General features: G+C 39.3%; 1 protein-coding gene across 6 annotated transcripts in view; it reads right to left on the bottom strand.

The window, feature by feature from the left end:
- Positions 1-604: 604 nt before the first annotated feature.
- Arhgap12 (Rho GTPase activating protein 12) overlaps positions 605-25759 on the bottom strand; it is a 107144-nt gene continuing 81989 nt past the window's right edge. For all 6 annotated transcript variants that reach the window (XM_059263740.1, XM_059263739.1, XM_059263738.1 and 3 more), the window contains 11 exons: positions 25355-25416; positions 20802-20883; positions 15705-15806; positions 13075-13173; positions 10052-10157; positions 8497-8613; positions 6091-6189; positions 4485-4562; positions 4250-4384; positions 3927-4029; positions 605-2946 (listed from right to left, as the gene is read on the bottom strand). In XM_059263740.1, the coding sequence (XP_059119723.1) occupies positions 2772-2946; positions 3927-4029; positions 4250-4384; positions 4485-4562; positions 6091-6189; positions 8497-8613; positions 10052-10157; positions 13075-13173; positions 15705-15806; positions 20802-20883; positions 25355-25416 (1158 nt within the window). In that variant the 3' untranslated portion in view covers positions 605-2771. The remainder of the gene's footprint in view (positions 2947-3926; positions 4030-4249; positions 4385-4484; positions 4563-6090; positions 6190-8496; positions 8614-10051; positions 10158-13074; positions 13174-15704; positions 15807-20801; positions 20884-25354; positions 25417-25759) is intronic.

Consider the following 25759-nt stretch of genomic DNA (forward strand, 5'->3'; position numbering starts at 1 on the left):
CTGTCCTCTAAGTACTCTGGACACTGCTGTATACTCCTATACAGACGTCTGAGGAGTACTAACTCCTAGGAAATTCCACACTTACTTTTGTTAGAAGCTTCTCTCTCTCACTAGGTAGAAAAAACATTCTTGGCACAAGTACAGAGTACTTTTTCTGCTGCTGCAGACTTACTATCCAGTATGTGGCTTTCAAAGTGTAAGTGCTGCCATCAGAACAGTCACGGGTCTCCAGGCATCAGTCACTACTAGTTTTAGTGAGTTTCACGTCCATGGGCAAAAACTATATACATACTTATGTGTGGATGTATTTCTATGAACATGGCCTCTCGGCCATTAAGTCTGAAGTTGGGCTGAATTCATTATTTTATTTATAGTCTTCACAAAAGAAAAAAAAATTAATTGGATTCACCACTACCTAAAACAACATCTTTTCAGAGATATTTCATATTCTTCAGAGTAAAAGGTAAAATACCTCATTGATACAAAATTTAAGGAAGTATTTTTCAACTAGAATTTTAATAGTGATTTGAATACACTTTTTCTTTCCATTGTCTCTTTTGTGATATCTTGAAGAAAGGCCTGTTAGTAAATGAAATTCCACTGATAACATTTATTTTTAGCTTTTAATATATTTTCTGCTAAAAAATCGAGTTGTCAAGACAGGAAAATATTACTGGTTTTGTTATTACAAAAACAATTGATAATTTTTAATTCACAAAGGATGAAAACACAAGACACTGATCTCATTGTACATACACTACTATTACAATACAATTATTAGTGGTAGACCAATACAACATTAAGGACTTTGCATACACACATGTACTTTGAAACAAGAAACACAGGACAATTTTAACCCTTTGACATGTTCATGACCACCAAGAGAAAGAACACCACAGATCACAGACTTAAGTCTAACTGGTTTCCTGGTACATAGTCAAGACACAAGAGCCCTAAAGCACAATGCATTATTAACGGCACCTGCAGTTCTGCACGTGCTGATCTGGAACTTCTCCCCACCCGAAGCAATCTGTGTCCACTGGCAAGCAGCTTAGCCTGTTGTATATTTAAGAAGATTACAGCACAGACGTATCTTAGCCACAAGACTTAGGAAAAAGGTTCTGCACAGATCGTACACACACACATAAATTGTTCCCCAGGAAGGCAATCTGGAAATTATAAAAAGAATCATGGTCACAAATCATTTCCTTCCAAACGCTGATGAAGAAGTGTGTGGTGTTAGGGAGCTGTTGGTACAGAAAGAACAGAAAACAGAGGAGTAGGGAAAGTCGATCTGCCACAGGAAATATGGATTTGGTTGATTTTCTGAAATGAGGTATAAAAGTATGTCAGTAAATAAAACAACAACAAAAAATTAAGAACCAAAATGCACATCTCCAATGGAAAAAAAACTCTAAGCATATTATAGTTTCCTTTATTAGATTAGACATTTCATATACAGCAGTTAATCTAGAAAAATACATTTAAAAATCTTCAACAGACCATGCCTCCCTGTAACAAAACCTTCCAAACCCTGTTTTATTATACAAATCAATCTACATTAGTAATGTAAAAAGAAAATACTCAAATTTCGCAGTGTCATTTTCTATCCAACATCCATCTAATTTACACAGGTTTCCACTATTCAAGTGGGGGTTAGAATTCTATAATGATTTTCCTAATGTCTTCTGTACATATTAAATAACCTAAAATGCTCCTCTTGTAGTGTGTTCACTATTTAGCAAGTCTACTCAGTCAGTATTTCCCAGTACCATTCTCACTGCAGTGATCTGCCTGTAAATGTAATTAAAACCTAAAAGTGCACGGTTTAACTTTCCCAAATAATGGCCTATTTCTGGAGAAAGCCTAATATTCATGGAAACGGTTACCAATGTCATGATTAGAAACATTGGGTTAGATGTACTCTGAGCCTAGACAACACAGGTATATACATAAGCTAAATTATATTAAGTCCTTAGCCCATATTTACATCAAACAACATCTGTTTCCACAGGGTCATACCAAGTACTCAATATGGCACTAAATATAATCAGGATTGTTAGCTATAATTCAGAACAGCAAGACAGGTACCAAATACCCTGATTTGACTTAGACTAACCAGAACTCCAGTATATCACAGTGTTTTAAGTACTGTCAGTGTGCTGTCCCAACAAGCAACTAAGGTTCCAGCAAGGATACTGTGAGACAGCAAAATCAGACAGCAAACCTTCACCCAGGGATTCTACCTGGGTTATGAGCTTCAGCACTCACGCAGAAACCCTGAAAAAGGCAGTACACAGGTCTCAAATGGATCAACTTCATTTGTTTTCAACGCCCAGGAGCGTTTTTTAAAATGACAGTGACTATCATTGTACCAAGTAAAGAGCTTACAGAGCATGAGAAGGAATCTACATTATCCAGTTTGGGGACAGCAAGGGCAACAACACAGGGACCCACACAGTTTTCCTTACCAAATTATCCAGTGTATATGACTGGTTAGAATTCTGAGTTTTGATTTTCATTGATATTCAGAGTATGAAATGCAAGCATCCAGGATAAAATGAACCCAAAATTACACACAGTCATAGCTTGCTGTTTGCTTGCAACTAAGCAGCAAATGAGGGCCCCGCTGGCATCTCCACTCTCCTCTTCCTCTCTGACCCTCAGAAAAGTGCAAAATCAGTCTCTGCTTGGTCCAAAATGAAACACACCATGGATAAGACTTGAAATCTCTGGAATCCAGCTTCTATACCACAGTTGTTTCTCATGAGTCAGCGTCCAAAGACAGTGCTTAATTCCAGGAGAATCAGCTCTACAATCTGGTTTTGATACACAGTATGAACCGCTATATTACCAGTCTCTCTTTCTGGCTTTAGCAGAGTGGGGCCAAAAACAATTGCTATACTCTGATAGGTCATTCGGTTTTTTTCTCCATTTTCTATAACCCTAGAGAGAGAAAACAAACGTGTTTAAAAAACAGAGGAGAACTTTGAATTGTATTACAAACCCAATAGTCTGCATTTAGAAAGAGAGACAGGCAGGGCTTAACCATGTAACTTCAACCTGGCTGCTACATGGAGCCAGGTTCTTAACTAACAGCTGAAAGATCAGCATTATACATACTGTGGCAAACTTTAAATGTGTGGTATTTTAGCTTCGTTTTCAGAATAGGATATAGACTTAAATATGTGTTGTAATTCAGGTAAGAGTGATCTACCTTCTACATGGGGAGGGTACTTCATCGGGGAATAAAAATCACAAGTTTCAATTTAATATTATTAAAAAATTGTCTCTAATTGGTACTTTAATATTTTATTATTTTCACGCTTATTTAGTGTGTGTGTGTGTGTGTGTGTGTGTGTGTGTGTGTGTGTGTGTGTACATGAGCCACAGGGCACATGTGGAAGTTAGGAGGACAACTTGTGAGAGCCAGTTATCTCCTCCTACCGTGTGGGGCTGGGGACTGAACACAGACCCTCAGATTCACTGGCACAAGCCTTTCCATGCTGAGCCATCTCGCCAGCCCTGCTTTACTATTTCCATGTTCCAAACATGAACAAAACCACGTATTAAAGTAGCTGTGAAGCAGTAATCCAGGGCCACGAAAGCTCTGTTTTAAAACAATGTAACATGCCTCACTTAGACCATCTCATCTCATCTTGGTGTTAATTAACCTCAGACTTGTCAGAACACCTACTGTGGGGTGAGCATTATATAAACACTTTACAGAAAATACCAACTTGAACCAAGTCTTCACACTAACGCTTTTTACTAGAAGAAATAAATGCTACAAGCTGAGTTTCTTTTAAAAACTTACAATGACAGCAAGTGACCCATCTAGGAACGGAATGGGGTCTGGGTGCTCCTGCCCCTCGGGCTCTCCTCCACTGTACTACCCCACACTTCCTACCCGTACAGTCTCTTACCTTTTGAGGTGTCTAAACAGAATCTGCATTGTATCCTGATTTGGCTTTGGCAACTGTCTGATTAGGTCCTTAACGGCAGTGACACGCTGCCTTGGGTCTTGTTCTAAAACAGTAGGAAGTAGAATGAAAGGCAGTGACACAGTTGGGAAGCTGGTGTTTGGTGATACACAGTGACATCTGGTGGTCACATTTAAAATCTCTGGAGTTATACAACCCACTGAAAAACTTGTTTAAAAAAGACCAAACCATCCAACAGCTTAATTTGTAAAATGATTTTCAGTATTAAGGGGGGAAAAAAAAAACTGAGTAAACAACATACTTACTAATTGCATTCACAAAATCATTGAAATGATTGAATGTAAAAAGGGGTTCTGGTAATTCTCGAAAAAACATTTTGAGTGCTCCAGTGACGACATGAATGTCTTCCCATTTACTGTCACTCAGATCCAATTTCTCATCTGAAAACGGGGGAACAAGACATTTTAAAAGCTGCTTTGAACCAGTTCTTAAAGCTCTGGGCAGTGCTGGTGGACGTAACAGTAGGGTGTGCCCTCTTACCATGATTGACTGCAAATCTCAGCTTCTGGATGACTGCAAGGTTGCCACTTACTCTGTAGATACCATCAACATCTAAACCTACAAGGAAGTAATAGTTCATGTTTGAAAGAAACTCATTGCTGCTTCTAAAGATGCATAAATGTCTCCATTTGGGGATTTTACAATGTTGACCAGGCTGGCCTCAATATCCTGGGCTCAAGCAGTCCTCTGCTTCAGCTGCCCAAGCAGTTGGAGCTACAGACACACTGTATCCAGCTTCAGAAGTCTTAATCTCAGCATTAGCTGAAAATGAAACGGACAAATAGTCTCTTTCTCTAAATGGCTTTTTAGACTCTTGGCAGGGGAATGAGGTGGCAATTTACTATGAATTCTGTTTAATAAACACCAGAAATTCTGTTTATCAAGTACACTGTAGCTTTGCTCATGCAAAACATCTCACAAAACTCAAAATACCAACAGCTGAGATAAACTGAGGATGGTTTAAAAAGTAAATGTTTGATCCATTTTTGTACACAACTTGAAAATGTAAATGCATATACGAAAGAACCGGCACTCTTTTCCAGTGTCTGTCACACCACTTGCTTATGGCAGACTTACCAAAAGCTCGTAACTAGTGGTTCTATAGAGAACAAATCATGTGATAATACTTATTCTTTCATGTATGGCCAGAATCATTTGAAACTCATATAATTAAACCAAAAAAAATAGTATTTATTAAATAACAAAGCTGTACATACCAAACAAAGCATATTTATAGTAACTATTAATTATTTAGCCTCAAATAAAGCAAGTAAACAGTGTGAAGCCTTGACTGTCACATTGACAGAGTCAATGGGCCAAAGATCCAAAACTGGCAGAAGTTCCAAATGAAGTAACACAAGCTGCTAACTGTGCCAGATGCTTCTGATACACACAGATGCTGTGACTACAACCAATACACTGTCAGTCATAAGACAGAAGGAGCTAGACTAAGTATATGTCAAAGTGAAATAAAATACTAATTAGTTAGCCGTACTCTCAGGCAATGACCTATAAGGATGTATGCATCCCGACACTCTATAGTTGAACTCTCCTTTCTATCCTACACAAGCATTCTCTCATTGAGTGAACAGCATCCTTGGAGCAACCCCACCAGCACATCAGTCCCTGAACTTAGCTTCAGTCACCACTGCCTTCATTTAAGCACTGGTAACTCCAAAAGACTTGGGGTGACACCATAGTGACATATCAAACACTGAATGATGCCTGAAGGCCATAATTTAAAACAGGTGAAATTATGTAATATTTCTGCACACAAATGCTTCATTTCTTTTTATACTTTCAGGACCATAAGGAACTTCTAGTTGCCTCACTCAAAAATCATAAAATCTTCTAAGAGCTTTTGTTACACTTATTTACTATGCGTACGTGCGAGGGGTGCCACAGTACTTGTGTGAAGGTCAAAGGACCTTGTAGAAAATGGTTCTTTTTCTCTCTCTCAGGTCCTCAGCCTGGTGGCTAGCACTTTACCTCTGAGTCGCCTTGCTGGCCCAGCCCTAGGGATTCTGGTGCTGAAACAATCTGTTTTGCTTAACGTGAAAAACAAAACTTGGAAGCATCCTCTTACCATGTTCTTCGACGTGCTCAATGCATAACTTCACAAATTTTGGCACTGTCCCATTCTCTCTCTGACACAGATTAGCAAGATTAGATCCAAACACCTGATCTGAAAGAGATTTTTTAAATGTATCACACTGCTGAATGTCAGTTCAGAAAACGGCTAAGTTCTTCAGCGTGCACACATGTGCCTCCTCCAACCTCACATCAATCTTTCCGAATAAACTCTAAGACTACAATTCACTCTTGCCGAGAAGGCTTTGTGTTTTTATTCCTCCTGCAGAGAGAGCATGGTCCCTAAATACGGTTGGTTCCCTTTCTTTAACCCTGGTCTCAGGCAAAAATCACCTCCTTAGAAAAATCCAACTATCCTTTCCTAAAAAAACCAATTCCAATCACTTTCTACTGGATTACTGGAAAAGGCTCACAGTATTCACCACTGTTCATATTATTACCCTGTCTGCCTGCCACTCCAGTAAATGCTGAGGGCAAGAACCTTGCAGTTCTTACCAGCAAGTGCTCACGGCTCCTATGCTCATGCATAGCACTTAGAAAATACCCAAATAATTTAAAAACTACCAAAACAAGCTATGTACTCTTCTTGTGCTGACACTCAATTCCACAAAATGTGTTTCAAAAGCTGTTCCATTAATCTTTTAAACAAACAGTTTAGACCTTGCATATATATGCTAAGTATTGACGATAATAAAACGTCTGAAGTGCTGTACCTCCACAAGGTGACAACTCAGTATTTCTCAGTGAGAAAGCCTGATGAACTTAGTTGTTTCTATGACCCTCCTGTCTCTTTTTTGAAGGCTCTAACCAACAAACCAACCTACATGCTTTATCCATTAGTACTTATTTGTAACCCCTAAGATTGTATGATGGTTTGAATAGGTATGGTCCCCACAGACTCATGTGTTTGAATGCTCGGCCCATACAGAGTAGCACTATTAGGAGGTGTGACCTTGTTGGAAGAAGTGTGTCACTATCAAGGTGGGCTTTGAGGTCTCATATATGTTCAAGCCACACCCAGTGTGGCAGTCTCTCCTTCTGCTCCTGCAGATCAGGATGTAGAACTCTCAGCTCCTTCTCTAGCACCATGTCTGCCTGTATAGTACCATGTCCCACCACCATGAAGATAACAGACTAAACCTCTAACACTGTAAGCCATCCCCAATTAAAACGTTTTCCTTTATAAGAGTTACTGTGGTCATGGTGTCTCTCCACAGCAATAGAAACACTAAGACAGATTGTTACTTCGTTTTGTTTTGTTGAGGTTTTAATTATTTTTATTTTATGTCTATGCATGGGTATGGGCATGTGTCCATGGAGGTCAAAGGCACTGGATCCCCTGGAGCTGTAGTTACAGGAGGTTGTAAGCCCCCTAGGGTGCTGGGAACAAAACAGTGGTCCTCTGCAGGAGCAGTACACATTCTTAACCACTGACTCATCTCTTGAGCCACATTTTTCTGTTTTTGCTTGTCTGTTTTTTGAAACATGATCTCAACCCATGCTGAGTTATACAGCTGAGGATAACCTTGAACTTCTGATCTATATGCTTTCACCTCCCAAGCACTAGGAATATAGATGTGTTCCACTAAACCCAGGCACAGTTGCTAATGTGAATCAGTCAATTCTTGCATATTTTAGAAGTCTTATATCTATCCTTAATGAGACTCATCTTTGCTTTTCAACTGAGAAGATGCTTTGCAAACAGATTTCCGGTGAGAGTCTCTGTTACAAACCTCATAACCAGACTCATACATGCACATTATATATTACCTTCACCTTTACTTCTGAATAAATGCCAGTGACATGAGTCACAAATTTAAAATTGTAATCTTCGGTGTTAAACACAGTTATAAGAACTGTAGATATACGAAGACATATGTGCATTTAAGAAACACTTTCCTACTTGCTGGTGCATTACAGTGATCATAAATGAATTACGAAACATACAATTGGGGGAAACATCTTTTACCAATTTTAAAATTCCCTTAAATTAGACTAAGAGCAAACAATCAGGAACAGAACTAGGCGTCCTGTTTGCGCTCATGCTGTTTGTGGTTGTCTGTCACATTTCTAACTTCTGATCTTGGCAACGCAAAATCAAAAATTTTCATGACATCTAAGAACTCCAATGCCCACCCAGCACACATCTCATCTGTTCTTCTCTGATAAAGGGCTTCAAAAATGTAGTTTGGGATTTATGCCTGGTTCCATGTTTTAGCTACACTTTACACGCGCATTTAAAAAAAAAATCAATGGTAATTATTCAAATACCTTCATCTGTGTAGTTGAAAACTTAAGGGATAAAAAATGAAAATGTTAAAAATGTTCAGTTTTAACTTCAAACACCTTATTTCTGATTCAGCTAACATTCACTATTGTAAATACCACTTCTTGTACATACCTTTGATATAACCTTTCTCACGAACAGCTTGCAATGTGGGGCGTCGGGTAAGAAACTTCTTTAAGTTTTTCTTAGTTTTCTTCTGCTCTGAAGAATCCATGCTGGATCCTTTCATTGCTTTAGACAAACAGATACTAGGTTATTTCAGGAAACTTTTCTAGTAAAAGTTTTTCTACAGATGACTCAAAATATGTCGATCCATGGCCCAAAAATTAAACAAACAAACAAACCAACAAACATCACAGAAGAAATGGTTATTTTAATTTTAAGCAAAATTATCATTTTTATCACTAAAAGCAGGCTACACCTATACTTTCTTTGGTATGAGTCAAGATCTTAACAAGTGATTTTACTTTTCCATCAGTATCAGAGGTAAAAGACCACACACGCAAAATTCACAACATAAACCAAAATTCCTATTCTAGTGAACTGCTTAAGAGTCTGAAAAGTCCACATATTTGTATCTAATGCTTTTATAATTATCTGTACTCTTACATAAGAATGGAGCACACAAAGCCTGTTCTATAATACCTTTGATCCTGATTTATGAGCTACACTAACATGAAATTTGTTAAAAAATAATTATGCTTAGAGAACATTAACGGTAAAGAATATATCAATCAAGAATAAAAATTTTAAGACAGGCTTGGTGACATATGCCTATAATCCCCTCTATGAGACATGGAGGCAGGAGGATCAAGAGCTCAAGGCCAGTCTTGGCTTCACAGGGAGCTTAACGACAGCCTGGACCACATAGAAGCCCTTACAAATCACAAAATTTTGTGTTAACATTGCTGTGTGGTGGTGATGGTGTGTGTGTAAAATCTTCATTATATTGTTGGAAAACAAAAGTAGAACTGGCTTTCTAATCATTTAATTAGGAGGTCAGGAAATCCTTAGTTAAGCACATGGATTAGTTAAGAGAAACTGGAAAAGGTGTGGAGTCACAGCTAATGGCCAACATCAATAATATACTTCTGAGCTCAAAACTGTCCTTCTTAAAACTACTGGCCTAGCTCTGCTCTCGCCTGTCTGTGCTCTGGAGATCTGAGCGCATGGCTGTGTGCATAAGCACATGACAGTGGGCTGCCTGGTGCCTGGGGTAGGGGTGGAACAATTTTCCCTTGACTTTGGGCTTCCAAATGCCTAAGACTCTATGCAAAACTATGGTTTTTTTTTTTTTTTTTTTTTTTTTTTTGGTTTTTCGAGACAGGGTTTCTCTGTGTAGCTTTGCGCCTCTCCTGGAACTCACTTGGTAGCCCAGGCTGGCCTCGAACTCACAGAGATCCGCCTGGCTCTGCCTCCCGAGTGCTGGGATTAAAGGTGTGCGCTATGTATTTTTAACTTAACAAAGCCCAGCTTCCTAGAGGCTTCAAGAGAAGTGTACTGTAGAATATGAGGACATCATATGGATGAACACTGTGGTTAAAAACAATGAAGAACAACAAGACAGTACTTGGCCCTGTCACTTTTCTAATACTTGAAAACTGCATTTTTATATGGGCATTTATTTAAAACCTAGGATCCACCACCAGCAAATGAGGGAACAGCTTACAGCGCAGTTTTTTAAGCTCCTTCTGGTCCTTTTCTTTATCCTGCTTTTCTACGCCCGGCGAATCTGGTGCCTCCTCTTCAACTGCTTCATCAGCCTCTGCTGCTGCCTGTTGGTGAGAGGTTTTCCACACACACACACACGTCACTTCTAGTACTGCTGTAGCTGAATGGCTTAATTTTCAGAATGAGCCATAATTGACTCTTACCAGTGATTTTAGGAAACAGTATGTAGTATGTATGATTTAGGTATTTGATCAGTATGTTTTCCTTTAATGACATTAACTTTCACTTCTAAAAAAAATTAGCAGTGGTAACTCACAGAACGCTAGGTATACCTGCCTCACTTGACATTACATGTGGGTGGCACAAACAGCAGTTAGAAGTCGGGGCGAGAAAAGACAAAGCAGACTTACACTCCTGGCCGTGACAGCCATGTTGCCTGTGACAACAGTTTAAGAGCACATTATTACACTGTGGAAACAACTGGAAGACAGACTTAATGCTCATAGGTATTAGGTGCTGAAAAGCACCCAGTACTCTTCTAGGACCTCACTAATGTAATTTGTATAGCATGAAAGAGTGGACTGAATTCCCAAAGCTAAGGACTTTGTCTCGTCCTTCTCACTGGGGTCTATTCCACTGATCTGTTTCTGTTTATGATATAAGGAATAGCTCCCTTTTCTTCTTGGATACCCAGCTGCACCAGTACTGTTTACTACAAAGCATATACTCCACAATGCTGTATCTGGCACTTTACTCTGTTCCACGGATCTGTATATCTACCCCTACTTAAACAGGCAGCTTCATTGTTTAATACAGGTGTATCAAGTCCTAATCTGCAATACATCAGGTCTTCTTCTTCAAGTAAGTCTTACATATTTTTAGCCCTTTTTTTCATCTCTAAAGGAATTTTAGAATCTACCAGATTCTAAATTCTACCAGAAAAACTTGGAATTTTAATGAGAATCAAAATTCTCCAATCTAGAAATCGTTTAGGAAACACATCTTTACATCATTGAGTCTTCTGGACTCAGTGTCTCTCAGTGACATTATAAGTGTTTCTTCAGATCAGCTCTCTCCCCGGCTGGGCCTGCACTCATGGCAGCCTCCCTGCCTCACTCCAAGGGCTGGGATTCCAGAAACAAGCCGCATTTGCTCTTCTTTATTTTCTGGCACTATAAAAACAGCAGGTACTTTCCCATTTCACGGTAAATACATATGCTCTTCTCTCTTCCCTTGCCTCATTCCCTGTTTCTGGAGATCTCAACTACAAAACAAAAACACACACAGCACTGCCCTGCAGTGCCTTCCTAGACTAGCCCTTCTTCATGTTTGTGTAATATGCTACACTCCCTCATCACTACAGTACATCACATATGACTGCATGTACAGTTACCCTCTTTGGTTATTCTGTCTTTGCTTGTAACTTTGGCAGAGAAAGTTGTGTTACAGTACTGCTTGCTGCCTAGTACAAGAGCATGCATGTACTTACTAAACGCAAGGATGCATGTACTGTGGTTACAATTGAACCTACATGGGCTAGAGAAAAGGACATACCCAAGTAGATGGAGACAGGGCTCAAGCTGCTAGATTTTAATGAAGGTCATAGGAGGTTCCTAGGAATGAACCACTGGCCACCAAAAACATTTAGACTTTAAGGGTGAGCTCCGTGGAAGCATACACAGGCCCTAGGCTGATCCACACTACCAAAAACAAGCATAGCAAACCCAGAGACAGACAAAAAGATCAGTATGTTAAATTAGGAAAAAGATTTAGGTTATTCTTATTTTGGTATTAAAATAAAAGTCAGTCATGGTTTCAGAGACAAATAGAAAGGTATAAAAGTAAAAACATTATACATTACACAATATTACATTATATATAGTTCATGATCTATCTGCTAGAAAAGCTAACCTCTCCCTTAGTAAGTGTTATCTTGCATTTCTCTCAGCTAGATGACCCTCAAAGTGAGAGGTGGTTCAGAATGCAGGGAACACACAGTCCTTGGCAGCCCAATGTGGAAACAAGGAACACCCTCAGAAGAGAAGGAGCAGAAAGGCAGACAAAACATCACTAGAAACACACTGATGAGGCTACTGCTGCATACACTTCCAAACTTGACCTCTGGCCTCTCTCCATCAAACAGTATCCCTTCCAACAACTCTGGAACTGAGTAAGTACTATGCACTAAGCGCTGTTAGTCCCTTTCTTCATGAACCAATGCCTAATATAAATACTGCTGCAAATCCACAAATGTTTTATAAGTGAGAATGTTTAATCACATCACTAGACACAGATTGCTAAAGTTTGCCTTTCCCACCTGGGTTAGCACATACATGCACACATTCAGTCTTTCCATCTGTAAACTGAAATTTGCATATACAATAAGCAATTACAAAACAGCTATGCAATTAAAGAAAATTGAGAGCTGGGCGGTGGTGGCACATGCCTTTAATCCCAGCACTTGGGAGGCAGAGGCAGGCGGATCTCTGTGAGTTCAAGGCCAGCCTGGGCTACAGAGTGAGTTCCAGGAAAGGCTCCTAAGCTACACAGGGAAACCCTATCTAAAAAAAAAAAAAAAAAAAAAAAGAAAGAAAGAAAGAAAAAAATTGAGAAAGGGTCTCACAATGTAGCTCTGGCTATCCTGGAACTCTCCATATAGACCAGGCTAGCCTCAAATTCAGAGATCCACCTGCCTCTGCCTCCCAAATGCTAGGATTAAAGGCATGTGCTACCACACCTGGCTCTGCAATAAAAATTTTACTTAGGGGCTGGAGAGATGACTCAGCAGTTAAGAGCACTGACTGCTCTTCCAAAAGACCTGGGTTCACTTCCCAGCACCCACATGGCAGCTGACAACTGTCTGTAACTCCAGTTCCAAGGGACCTGACATCCTTACAGACATACACGCAGGCCAAACACCAATGCACATTTAAAAGAAAGAGTGCCGCAGCAAGCTCACTTCCCATAAATAAATGTAATAAAAATTACGGAAAAAACATTTTACTTAAATCAAATACATACCTGGTTACTGATAGTACTACTAAGAACTTTAAACCAATCATTAATAACAGCATCATTATCAGACTGAATTAGCAGTTCTGTTCCTTGGCGAGTTTTCAGCTTTAGAGAAAAGAAGGGTGAGGGGAGAACACATGAGTGCTTTCAACACAACAAGTGAAAACATGTACTTCAAGGCTTGCTCAGTCTCCGGTGCACTAGGTCTCACACTGACAGCAACAGAGGTACCTAGGCAGCTAGGAATGCCAGTCTAACTGTTTTAGAGCATGGGGTTGATTTTTGTAATAATTTCTGAATAAAAAATCTAGTAATTCAGGATCCCAAAGTAATATAGTTTATCATTTAAAAATAAACACAAGTACCAAAGTAATGCATTTACAATAAAAACTGAAACATCTGCAAAGAAATAGAATTCTGTGGTAGTTCACACAGCTTAAGAATTTTTTCATAGCCTGAGATTTGTTTTGGTCTGGTTTTGAATATAAATATAGAAAAAGACTATATAAATGTTAGGTTTTCAGTATTTCCTACTTAACAGACAATGATGACTGAGTATGAAGACAAGGCACAAATGAAATGATGTCATATCCCTTTAAAAATGTATACATCAAATTTTATACATCTATTAATTTAACTCATTTATTTATTGTGCGTGTTCACATGTGTATCGTGGCCTGCGTATGAAGGTGAGAGGACAACCAGTCGGTTCCTTCCTCCACCATGCCAGTCCCAGGGACTGAACTCACGTCATCAGGCTTGGCAGCAAGTGCCTTTACCTGTTCAGCTAGCTCAACATCCTTCACACCCCTTCTGAGCAGAAATATTACCAACTGTCCAATCATGGACTGAAGTATGGATATCCATTATTTTATATATCCCTCACATTTCCTGGCTAGTAACTGAGTTTGTTTTTCTAGAGGAACATTTGGCAATTTCCTTCCCAACAATGTTCTAAGAATCATTTCCCCCATAATTTCCCAAGTAATATTTAATAAAGCTATTCCTCAAAAACTAAACTTAAAATATGATGAAATATTAACCTGGGAAGTGCTGGATTAAAGAAGTCTAACAAGATGCTCTCCTTTAAGAGTTCTCAGGAACTTGACAATCTAGAGAACACTGAAATTGTCTAAAAGAGGGATAAATACATACTATTTCCAAAATGTATTTCGCCATGGATCCTTTATTCACTCTGAAACTGCACAGCTGGTTCAGGAAGTAAGGATATCCTCTCATGCATGTTTCTAGACAGGTGGTCAAGCCAGCACCCCTCTTCCCCAGCCTTCTCCCTCCCACACACTGAATGTATGCTGCTACAGACAGGGGAGGGGGTTCCTAATCAAAGTTAAAAATCGTTTCTTAAAAGCAAAACAAAGCTAACCACTTTAATAATCTAAAGATTGATATAATCTAGGACAATTTACAAATGATGCTAAAGGCAAAGTATACTAAAATACAAATTTAAGGTTTTGTTTTTTTAAAGTAGCATCATTGTTGTAGCATTTGTTTTGAGTCTTGGATACACTGCATTTGAGAGGCAGAGGTCGGTGTGGGTTAGTACCCATGACCCAACACATGACAAGAAAGAGTAATCACCAGGTAGGTTCTCCTTGGAAAACACTGACGAAGCCAAAGTGCCTGGTCTACAACGCATGGAAGGCTATAAAGGACGGGAGCTACAAGACAGCTTATAGACACATCCAGATTTCCTCCAGCCTTCTGCAATGGGACGGACTTCACTGTTCCCATCCCAGGTGAACTCTTAGTACCCAGGGCCCTGAATAGGAGCTAGACTTCTGAGCCGTGTTAGAAGAGTACACTGAAGGTAGGTCGACTTCCAAGTCTAGGCTTTGAGAAGCCTGGTCATCTCTCACTCTACTGGAACCCTGACTGCATGTGGAGAAGCCTGTGTAAGCTTTCTTGAAAAAGAGAGAGGTCTTAGGGAGGAGGAAGCCTTCCATTAGCTATAGCCAATAAATGAGGTCAGCACTAACTACCACTCTCTCCGAGTCTCAGGAACAGTCCAGGGTGAGAGCACAACAGCCATTCTCTCATCCCCAACTAACTGCAAGCGTGGGGGCCTTCTGCAAAGCTGTCGAGCTTTGGAGTGCTCTGCCATACTGTGATAACTGATACAAGACCACGAACTGCAGTGGAAGGGCTGGGGCAACAAGGGAGAGAGGCTTCACTTCTGTAGAGCAGTTCTAGGGCCACAGCAACACTAAGAAGGCGGCACGAGATGCCCCACACATACACACACATACATATACATACATACACACACACATACATATACATACATACACACATATATACACACTTACACAGCTCTCCAAGAAATAACTCCCTAAAGTTATTTTCTAATATTAGGGAATCACGTCCTTTTGTTACTACGAGTAAAGAGAAAAATCTGTGAAACAAAGGCCTGAAACCCTCACTTCCTGTAACATGCAAATGAAGCTGATTTCTCACACACACACACACACACACACACACACACACAGAGCTCTTACAGCATTATGTTACAGATGACTTAGTTACAAACTCTGCCTAAATTTGTCACAGCAAAACACTAAAACAAAGCATACATACTAAAGCCAAGAATGTGAGTTATTTAGGAAACAATGTATTACCTCAAATACATTCTTCTTGCTGGATTTGTCCTTGGATGCCATCTCAATTGTTGCCCCCTTCAGGTCCACTGTGAATTCTGGTTTTGACTGATTACTCCCAAACTTCATTTTAGAAAAAAGAGAAAAGACTATGTGATATACATGCATATGTATATGTATTTAAAAAGAAGACTAACATATATAATAAACAGATAATCTTAAATCCTTCTCTTTTCAGATTTAAAAAAAGTTTAATTAGCCGGGCGGTGGTGGCGCACGCCTTTAATCCCAGCACTCGGGAGGCAGAGCCAGGCGGATCTCTGTGAGTTCGAGGCCAGCCTGGTCTCCAAAGAGAGTTCCAGGAAAGGCGCAAAGCTACACAGAGAAACCCTGTCTCAAAAAACCAAAAAAAAAAAAAAAAAAAGTTTAAGTATATCCAAATCTGATGAACCTGTAAACTAATAGGCCCTCAGCTCCAATCTCTGATCACGGTAACTCCTAGAGAAGGAACTCGGGTAATGCTGTTATTTGTAAACAGGCGGACATAGGTATACTGCAGCTTCACAGTTCTATTTCTTGGAACTATGCCAGACCCTATGTGGCTATATAAAAGATTATGTTTGAAAGTCAATGCCAGACTCTCACACATGTAAGTCACAAGCAGATGCCAGGCACATTTTCTAAGAAACATCCCCTAATCCTGTTTTGTGCTTTCAAGACTCACCTCCTTATCAATTATTTATGTTGCCAATAACTAATGACTTACAAAAACATAAAACCATAAGCCACATCATTTACTCAAGATTTTGCTAGAAATTATAAGTCAGATGCTGAAAAGCCTCTAGCAATGTAATAAGATCTGTGAAAAGAACAGGAAAACAGGTAGCATGGGTAGTTAGGAAAAAAGCACTTAGCTATTTATTATGTTTTGTTAACTAAGCAAGAAAGGATTAGCAGAAATAAAATATGCATTAAATACATACTTATTCTGTTGACATGCCTCTGATAAATTAAAATTCCTAGTCTGCTACGTAAGAATAGAAAACCAGTATACTTATGGTACTGCAATGGTTTGTTACTTTAAAACTTAAGAACTACAATCTACAAGTAATAAAGCTTATAGATATTTCCTGAATTTATAGAAGAAGTTTCATTTGTTCAAAGTTGTCATGTCAGTTTGTACTTGCCTTTGGAACATGCCCACCCACTGTGGTAGATACCGACTGCTGTAACAGCAGTCCTCTACTTAACAGCTTAGCACCGGAGAAATGATCAGACTTCAACTATTTCATTTTTCTTCTGTTTTTCAGTAAGAAATACAGACTTATATAAATGTGCTTGTTATAACAAAACAAGAAATAGGGACCAAATGGAATTTATTACTGAAATCACTAAAACAAAAATAAGGTTAACTTTTATTTTTAACATTTCTACCTTTATAACTCAAACAATCCACCATAAAGCTACAACAGACATTCAAGACAGAACTGAGAAATCCTAAATGTTGTAGAGCTTGAATATAGTTAGTAAAACAAAACCAGTTATTTAATCAGTTGCTAGTATGTTTTATAGATGATGAGGATGATTTAAGATCACATATAAATAAAAAGTTAAATGTAACAGTGAGATGAAAAATAGAATCTGTATGTTTGGCAACATATTCTTCTCATTCTTTTTCAAAACACAGTACCACTTTATTGAAATCACCTCCCTGTCAATGTATTTAGGGCACCAAAAACAAAATAAACAAAACCCCAACCAGTGTAAGGGTCACAACTAGAACACAAACAGTGACAGAATCCGACTGCACATCTGATGATGAACAGATCTTTTCCAAGAAGAAAGCAAGAACTCCTAGACTGAACCGTCGGCAGAAGGACTTGATGGGGCAGGGAAAGGAAGTGATTTCCTAACAACACTCAACAGGGTAATGGCACACACAAGAAAGAGCACAATGGAACCCTAAGAATCCAATCCTATAAGCAGACACTTTACTAGCATAGCTAAACTCCCAAATATGTTTGTCAAAGACCTCAAACTTAGAGGATTTTGTAATTACAGAGATTGTGTTTGTTTTTAAAATGAATCGTTTACATAATTTATCATAAGTAGGTCCATCACAACAGAACATGTAGGAGTTAATAGAAAGGACTCACATCTGGCTCTTTGCCACCTTGCCAGCCTCTCTGCTCAGAAACCCCTGGCCTTCCTCCTGAGGACTACTTGCCAATGTCCTGTGGCCCCTTCCAAGTCAGCTCCTGCATGTGGTCTTATGCAGTTTGCCTTCCCCTTTCTCTACAATACCAGGACAAAAGTGACCTTTGTCCTCTGTGAGACAGCTGACCATGTCAAGTCCTAGAGAGAAGTGGAGGTGCCAATCATCTGCTAACACCTCAGTTTATAGGACAGTCATTCACAACAGAAATGCATGTCCTAAAACGGCTCTACTTTGGGAAATTTTTAAAGTACAAAAGAATGGTTCACGGGCTAGTGAGATAGCTCAGTGAATGAAAGTGCTTGCTGTGTAGGCCTGACAACCAGAGTTCGGTCCCCAGAACTCTGCCCTCCATGTGCACCTACATTCTCATAGTCAGTCTCCCTCCCAAATAATTTTTAAAAGAATGCTTCAGTAACTACTGATATTTGCGGGGTCTATTATTTGTGTGTATGTGTGCAGCTTTCTCAATTGAGGTGGAATGCGTGTATTTCATTTATTCAACTGTAACTACTCTATGAAAAAAATTAAGAGCATGATGGTTTAAAAAGAAGAAATGTAAAGAGTGTGGGTGAGCCTGAGTCTGGATGAGTGTAAGTTTGAGAGCCTGCTGTTTCTTCCAGTGATGTCTTGGGATTTTAGAACGGTTAGATCTTGTAAAGACCTGTACTCTTCCAACGCAAACCCTTTACATACACCTCAAACTCAACGTAAAGCAGCAATGGGGAACTGCAGATGGCTGTGACAGAGCTCGGCTCCAGCACTGCACCTTCTAAGAGGCACTGAGAAGCTGTTTCCACCATTCCTGTCACTGTCTCTTGGGCCCTTTCCAGTCTCAGACTCTCATCTCAGGTAGGCGCGATTCCGCTGAAGAAAGGGACACATTTTCCCATGTTCACTCTACTTGCTGACTGAGCAGAGAAACAAAACTACAATTCTTTCAAGTCACGTCCAGTAATCCTAAGAGGTATTTTGCATATCCTGCCAAACCTTGCTATTTATGAAGCTTTTGCAAAGTACATTATACAGACTCATATACTTCTTATTTAAATATGATTACTTGTATTTACTGGACCACTTTAACTCTGTTTTTATTCTCTTAGTATATGAATTGTATCCATCCCACACCTGCATTTGCCAGTATTAACACATGTTAATAACGAATTCTGAATTGTGTAAAAGTGTTCTGTAGCAAAAACTTCAAACAAAATACAAGTATCCCATGAATGAATGACTGTGTGCTGTTGTGTTCACCTGACATGTCATTTCCAAAGTTGTTTACATTTTTGTAAAAAATCACATAAAGGTTGATGAGATGGCTCAGTGGGACTGCAGCACAAGCCTGGTAGCCAATTCCACAAGGCTGTCCTCGGGTGCCACATTCAAATTATGGCACCCATATGCTTGCGCTCTCTCTCTTTCAAAAAGAAAAACTTTATCATACATGAACACACCTGTCTAAATGACCTCCACCACCACACTGGCCTGTCCACTTGCACCTTATCTACCACAGCCTTCCACAGTTAAGCCTCACTTAACTGTCAAATAAATGGATGTTATGCAACTTGTTTCAGGCACTAGGTTATTACTTCTTACTCTTAACTGCTTCTCCACTTCTTTCATTCATTCGTTTTCTTCCGTCAGTTTCTAATAAAGTTGAGCCACAAGTACAAAAAAAGATAATAATTACACAATTCCTCAGAAATGCATTAACACAGAGAGCACTTTATTTCAGTGGGAAAAGGAGGAAGACGTAATTATCAACCTACTGCAAGAAAGACAGGTCAAACCAACATTTCCCGGTAAACAGAGAACAAATTCAAGGGTTAGTGAGGCACAAAAAGAAGAAATATTCTAGAATGCTCACATTCCTGCACAACTGATTTGGATTTCTAGAGCGCACCATTAGAGAGGCTGAGAACTAACAAGCTTGGGGACTTGCAGCTTAGCAGGGTCAGCACAGCTCTAAATGGCTGCATCACAGATGTACAAAACGAAAAGCTGATCCTATACTAATTTGAAAAAAACAATCAGTATTTGTCAGAAAATGCTGGTCAGTGTTGGATATAACACACTCCAGAAACATTTAGGATAATTTCATTTTTCAATTTTATTTTACTTGGATATTGATACTTTAATTGCAATTACCAAGAGTCATAGAAATATCCAGAGTGTGAACTCTGGAGCCAATTCCAATGTTCTAAACCCAGATTTGTGGCTTAGTGTTTGTAAAGTCTTAAAGTTACTTGAATGTTTGATACCTTGATTTCTCACCTATGATGGGAAAAAAGAACAAGAGAAACGGCTGTCTAGGAGTAGAGGACAAGACACACACAACCCTTTGCATTTAGAACAGCTGACCCACGCCAATATTCAACATTAACAATTTATGTCACAACTTGGTAGCACTGGATGTAACTGAGTAACAACAGTAATAAAACACTAAAATAAAAAGTGTCAACAACTCACAAAGAAAGCCTGTTTCTCTGTCTCCTAAAAGCTGCCTGACTTACATAGACATGGACATCTGAGTCACCCCCTAGTTATAAAGGGTCAGACAAGCAAAGGTGGGCCCAGCATATGACTACCCACTTTCCAAATAAGGATCTGAAATAATAATTATAAACAGAAAAGCTTTCACATCCTAAAGAGGAGTCAATATTCTGCAATGCTGAAGTTGCGAGGTGTTGGTTCAAATGACAAAGCCAACTGCTGAATTTAACACAGCCAGACAGACTTTTCTAATGTCTCCTGCAAGTCAAAATGCATCTTTAGGAAAATGTCTTTCATTTTTATATGCACATGCGCTTCAAAGACTTCGGAAATTCAGACTCTTGACATTTAGATATTATACGCTCACATAATTTAAGTGTATAACATGTATACAGAGGAGAAATACTTACCCAGCTTGTACTACTTCCTTGAGTTTTGGTAAAAAGTAAAGATGAACCCTGCAACACTGCCCAAGACGACAGCCAGTTCTTTCTGCAATTATACAGATGAAAAGAACACTGTCAATCAAACATCAGAAACCAAAACCGACTCAGCACTCACCACTATTATCCACAATTTAGTGATTAGTACTTAACTACTTATACCAGATAGATGATTCTAATGGCATCTATAGTCATTTTAGTGCCTCAATCTGACATATAGCACCCCCCAAACAAATGAGGTTAGTCAAAAATGTAAATAATCAAAATACCTATAACCAAAATACCCAACTGTTTTCACACAGATGAAACATACTTGGAACAACAGGCAGTGTATCAAATACATTAAAAGTACATAATTACTGACTGATTCCTCACTAAGATGAAAATTTTAAAAATTTCTAAATTACAAAGGCAACACATATATGTAAAAACTCTGAATATAAAAAATGTGTAGGGGTTGGGCATTTAGCTTAGTGGTAGAGCGCTTTGCCTAGCAAGCGCAAGGCCCTGGGTTTGAGCCTCAGCTCCAGATAAATAAATAAATAAATGAATAAATGAATGAATGAATGAATGAATGAATAAATAAATAAATAAATAAATAAATAAATAAATAAATAAATGATGTGTAAAGGGCAGCTTAGTGAGATGGCTCATCAGGTAAAGACACCTGCTAAGCTCCATGACCTGAGCTCAATCCCTTGGACCCACACATTATAAAGAGAAAATTCCCACAATTCTCCAACCTCTATGTGCACACTATTAAAATGTGTAAGGCAGTGGTTCTCAACCCTTTCATAAAGGTTGCCTAAGACCATGGGAAAACACAGATATTTCTATTACAATGCTTGACAGTGGCAAAATTACTGTTAATGAAGTGGTAACGAAAATAATGTTATGTATGGGGGTCACCACAACATGAGGAATTGTATTAAAGGGTCGCAGCATTAGAAGGCTGAAAGCCACTGGTGTAAAGGAAAAGGCTCCCATTTCTCTTCCAATCCACATTCCAAAGGTAACCAATATTAAGTGTTTTGTGTATAGGGGTCTTCTTTCTTAAGTGTTATGTATTATTACTGTGTGCTTGTATGTATGGCGGTGAGAGGATATCTCTGGAGTTGGTTCTCTGCTTCCACCTTCATGCAGGTCCTAGGAGTCCAACTCAAGTTGCCAGGCTTTGGCAGCGAGCACGTTCACCTGCCAGTCATCTAGCTAGCCCTGTATATGGGTCTTTTAAACACACTGTCCACCGGAAACTGAAGAAATGGCTCTTGGTTAAAAGCATTTTTTGTTCTTGCAGAAGACCTAGGTTCAATTCCCACTAACCACACAGTGGTTCATGACCATCTGTAACCCCAGTTCCAGAGGACCCAGCGTCCTCTCCTGACATCCTTGGACATCAGTATGCACACAGTGCACATATATACATGCTGACAAAATGCTCCTAAGATAAAATAAAAAATTTAAAAGAAACTATCCACTGATTTACAGTCCTATCTCCAGATACACAGGTAAGGTTCACAATAAACATGTGTAATACAACTAATGTTGCTACTAATAACTTTAAAGGTGACTGATGTTATATTCTGGTCAGAATTAACTCAACTTCCTTGCTTTGTTATCTTAAATTTTCCAATAAAGATTTTTTGCTTACATGTTTCTCCCATTGGAGTGAGTCTTACATTACTTCAGAATTTACTTTTGTATCTACTTCAAGCCTAGAATTCCTTTTCAAATAGCAAACATAGATCAGTATTTGCAAATAAGAAGATAAAATTTTAAGAGAATTCAGTTGCTGGAGGAGGTAGAAAGAATGTTAACTCCAAGTGCTATAGATTTAGTATGGCTTCCCTCCCCTTCCAGTTACACACAGCCAGTTCTGTGGGAACTCTGCAAGGACGCACGCTGGCTTACTTTTCGGAATGTAGAATTCAATACCTATCAATGAGATCTACTTTATTACTTTTTATACATACTTGAATTTCATAGATGAAGTTTTTTACTTTTCCATTTATTTCCTGTAGTTATACACAACTTTTTTCCCTCAATAAAGTATAATTAATCGTAATAAAGTGTAATGTGTCCCAGGGCTGGAATTAAACTCAACATGTAGCCAAGGACAACCTTGAACTTTATTCTGATCCTCTCTCCACCTGTGTGCTGGGGATTAAACCCAGAGCTTTGTGTATGTGGAATACACACTACAACTGAGCTATATCCCTAGCCCATCAATGGTAATTACTCATGAACCATGAACCGGTTCACAAAGCTGTTATTTTATGTACACATGTATGCATATGCATATATAAGTATAGCATATGTACACGTGTGTAAGTGCATGCACCTGTGCACATCCACAGACTAGAAGAGAGGATCACACTCTATCATATGATATATCACACTCCATTTTATTCCTCTGGGGCAAGGTCTCTCCCTAAACCTGAAGCTCTTGTTTGGGGCTAGGCTGGCAGGCAGCAAATCCTAGTGATCCTCCTGTCTCTGGCCCTATTGCACAGGGGTTACGGGTATGTGGTGAGACCATGCTTGGCTTGTTACAGGGTGCTGGGATTCAAACTCAGGTCCTCGGGGTTGTGCAAGAAGCACTCGCACCCACTGAGCCACCTCTCTGGCTCCTTGCTTTGCCGTTTTACAGTATCCGTGTTTGTAATGCTTCAAATGCTCTTCCCCTTTACTGGGTTCCTACGCCTACTTTATTTTCCACAGTTTAACATCCCTGCTCATAGTTCTAAATCACTTTAGGCTGTTTTTAAACACAGTCCTGTCTTTCAATCTGAGAACTCACTGTTTTAGTAAATCCAAATAGTCTATGTGTATGTTAGATATAGTGCAGATTCTAGCACTGTTCATTAAAATTTGCTTTCGATTTCATTTTGTGTGGAACTCTTTTATGCTGTTTTGAGGGGCTTTCATTGATTTGTGAGCCTGTTTCATACTGGAGCTTCTACTTCTTTGCATGTCATCTACTGGCCTCCCTTCTCTACTAAGATGTTTTTCTCCCTTTCCAACTTTAGCTGTAATGGGAGAATTATTTTCCTTTCTTTAAAAAAATGTTATATGTGCCCAATGGTGGTGGCACACACCTTTAATCCCAGCACTTGGGAGGCAGAGGCGGTGGATCTCTGAGTTCAAGGCCAGTCTGGTCTACAGAGCCAGTTGTAGGACAGAAAAAAAAGAAAGAGAGAGGGAGAGAAGAAGGGAGGAAGAAGGAATGAAGGGAGAAAAAGGAGGGAGGGAGGGAACGCTGTGTGTGTGTGTGTGTGTATGTGTGTGTGTGTATGGTACTTACATGCAAGTGTACAGGTGCACACGACTATGTACACACATGCAGAAGCCAGAGCCTGACACTGAGTGACTTCTTTCACCACTCTCTGCCTCACTGTCTTGAGACAGGATGCCTCACTGAACAGGAACTCATGTTGGCCATACTGGTTATCTGACCAGTGAGACCTTGGGATCTGCCTATTCCCAACCCCTGTAATGCTGGGGGAGCCAGGTACATGCAGCCCCACCTGGCTTTTTTGTTTTGTTTTTCCAAGACAGGGTTTCTCTGTGTAGGCCTGGCTGTCTGGAACTCACTCTGTAAGCCAGGCCTGCCTCTGCCTCCTGAGTGCTGGGATTAAAGGCATGTGGGGCCACCACCACCACATGGTCCCATCTGGCTTTTGTATATGGGTAGTGGGTATTTGAACTTGGTATTTGCAAAGCAAGCACTTCTACCCACTGAACAATTTATATACTTTCAAAATTATCTATGCAAAACACTCAATGTGATACTGCGTGTAACAGCAAAAACTGTAAGCACCCTAAATGTCTGCCAACAGCAGGCCTAGTTACATTCTTGCAGATAAATAATGATTAACTCGCTAGTGATTAACTATACCGCAGCAGCACATGCTGTGCCAGCTCTGATGCAATGAAGCAGAACCATCTCCAAGACAAATGTAAAACAGCACGTTTAGTAATGTCATCTAAGTGCATACAAACATCCACATGTAAATCCTCTCTGGAAGAAAGCACTACTGCTCAGGGGACCTGAGACGGGAACACAGCCGGTGAAGGCTTTTCCTACAGTGCTCAGTGTGTCTTTGGTTGGTTGGTTGTTTGAGACAGGGTTTCTCTGTGTAGCTTTGGAGCCTGTCCTGGAATTCACTCTATAGACCAGGCTGGCCTTGAACTCACAGAGATCCTCCTGCCTCTGCCTCCCAAGCGCTGGGATTAAAGGCGTGCGCCACCACCGCCTGGCTGTATCTTTGTTTTTTATTATGTACCACCACTAACTGCCTGTTAAAAGAAAAAAAAAACCTAAAGAAAGCAAATGTTTCTTCAGGGTCCTCTTGTTTCTGAATATTACTTTTTAAAGATGTTAACAAAGAAAATATTTTATGGAAAAAACTAGAAAACACATGATTGAAAATTGTTCTAACCCATTTTATCAGTTCTACTAGAATGTTCATTTACTTCAATCAGATAAACATCAAGAATATTAAAGACTTTATACTTACCGAACCTTTTTGCCATTTTCAGTAATTTTTGTTACATTTAACAATCCATATTTCTCCTGACCCTATGGAACAAAATGATACCTTTTGAGGCATTCATACAGACAATAATATTCAAATTATAATAATCAATGGAATCCGAATGGTCTTTCAGTCTAAAAACTTAAAAGATCAGTTAGTATATAACACACCTATTATTAAAGTGCTTTAATCATTTCACATTTTTCTAATGTATTGTCAGTAATTTATAATAAAAGACCTTTTTTTTTGAGAAAGGGCTCCTGCAGCCCAAGCTGGCCTGTAATTTGCTATAAACCCAAGCCTAGCCTTGAATGCCTGCCCCTCCTTCCTCTACCATTCACAGGTAGTAGGGGATCATAGACATGCCCAACCACATCCGGCAAAACA

Source organism: Peromyscus eremicus, chromosome 5 (genome assembly GCF_949786415.1).
Source record: "Peromyscus eremicus chromosome 5, PerEre_H2_v1, whole genome shotgun sequence".
In the NCBI taxonomy this organism is placed as follows: Eukaryota; Metazoa; Chordata; class Mammalia; order Rodentia; family Cricetidae; genus Peromyscus; species Peromyscus eremicus.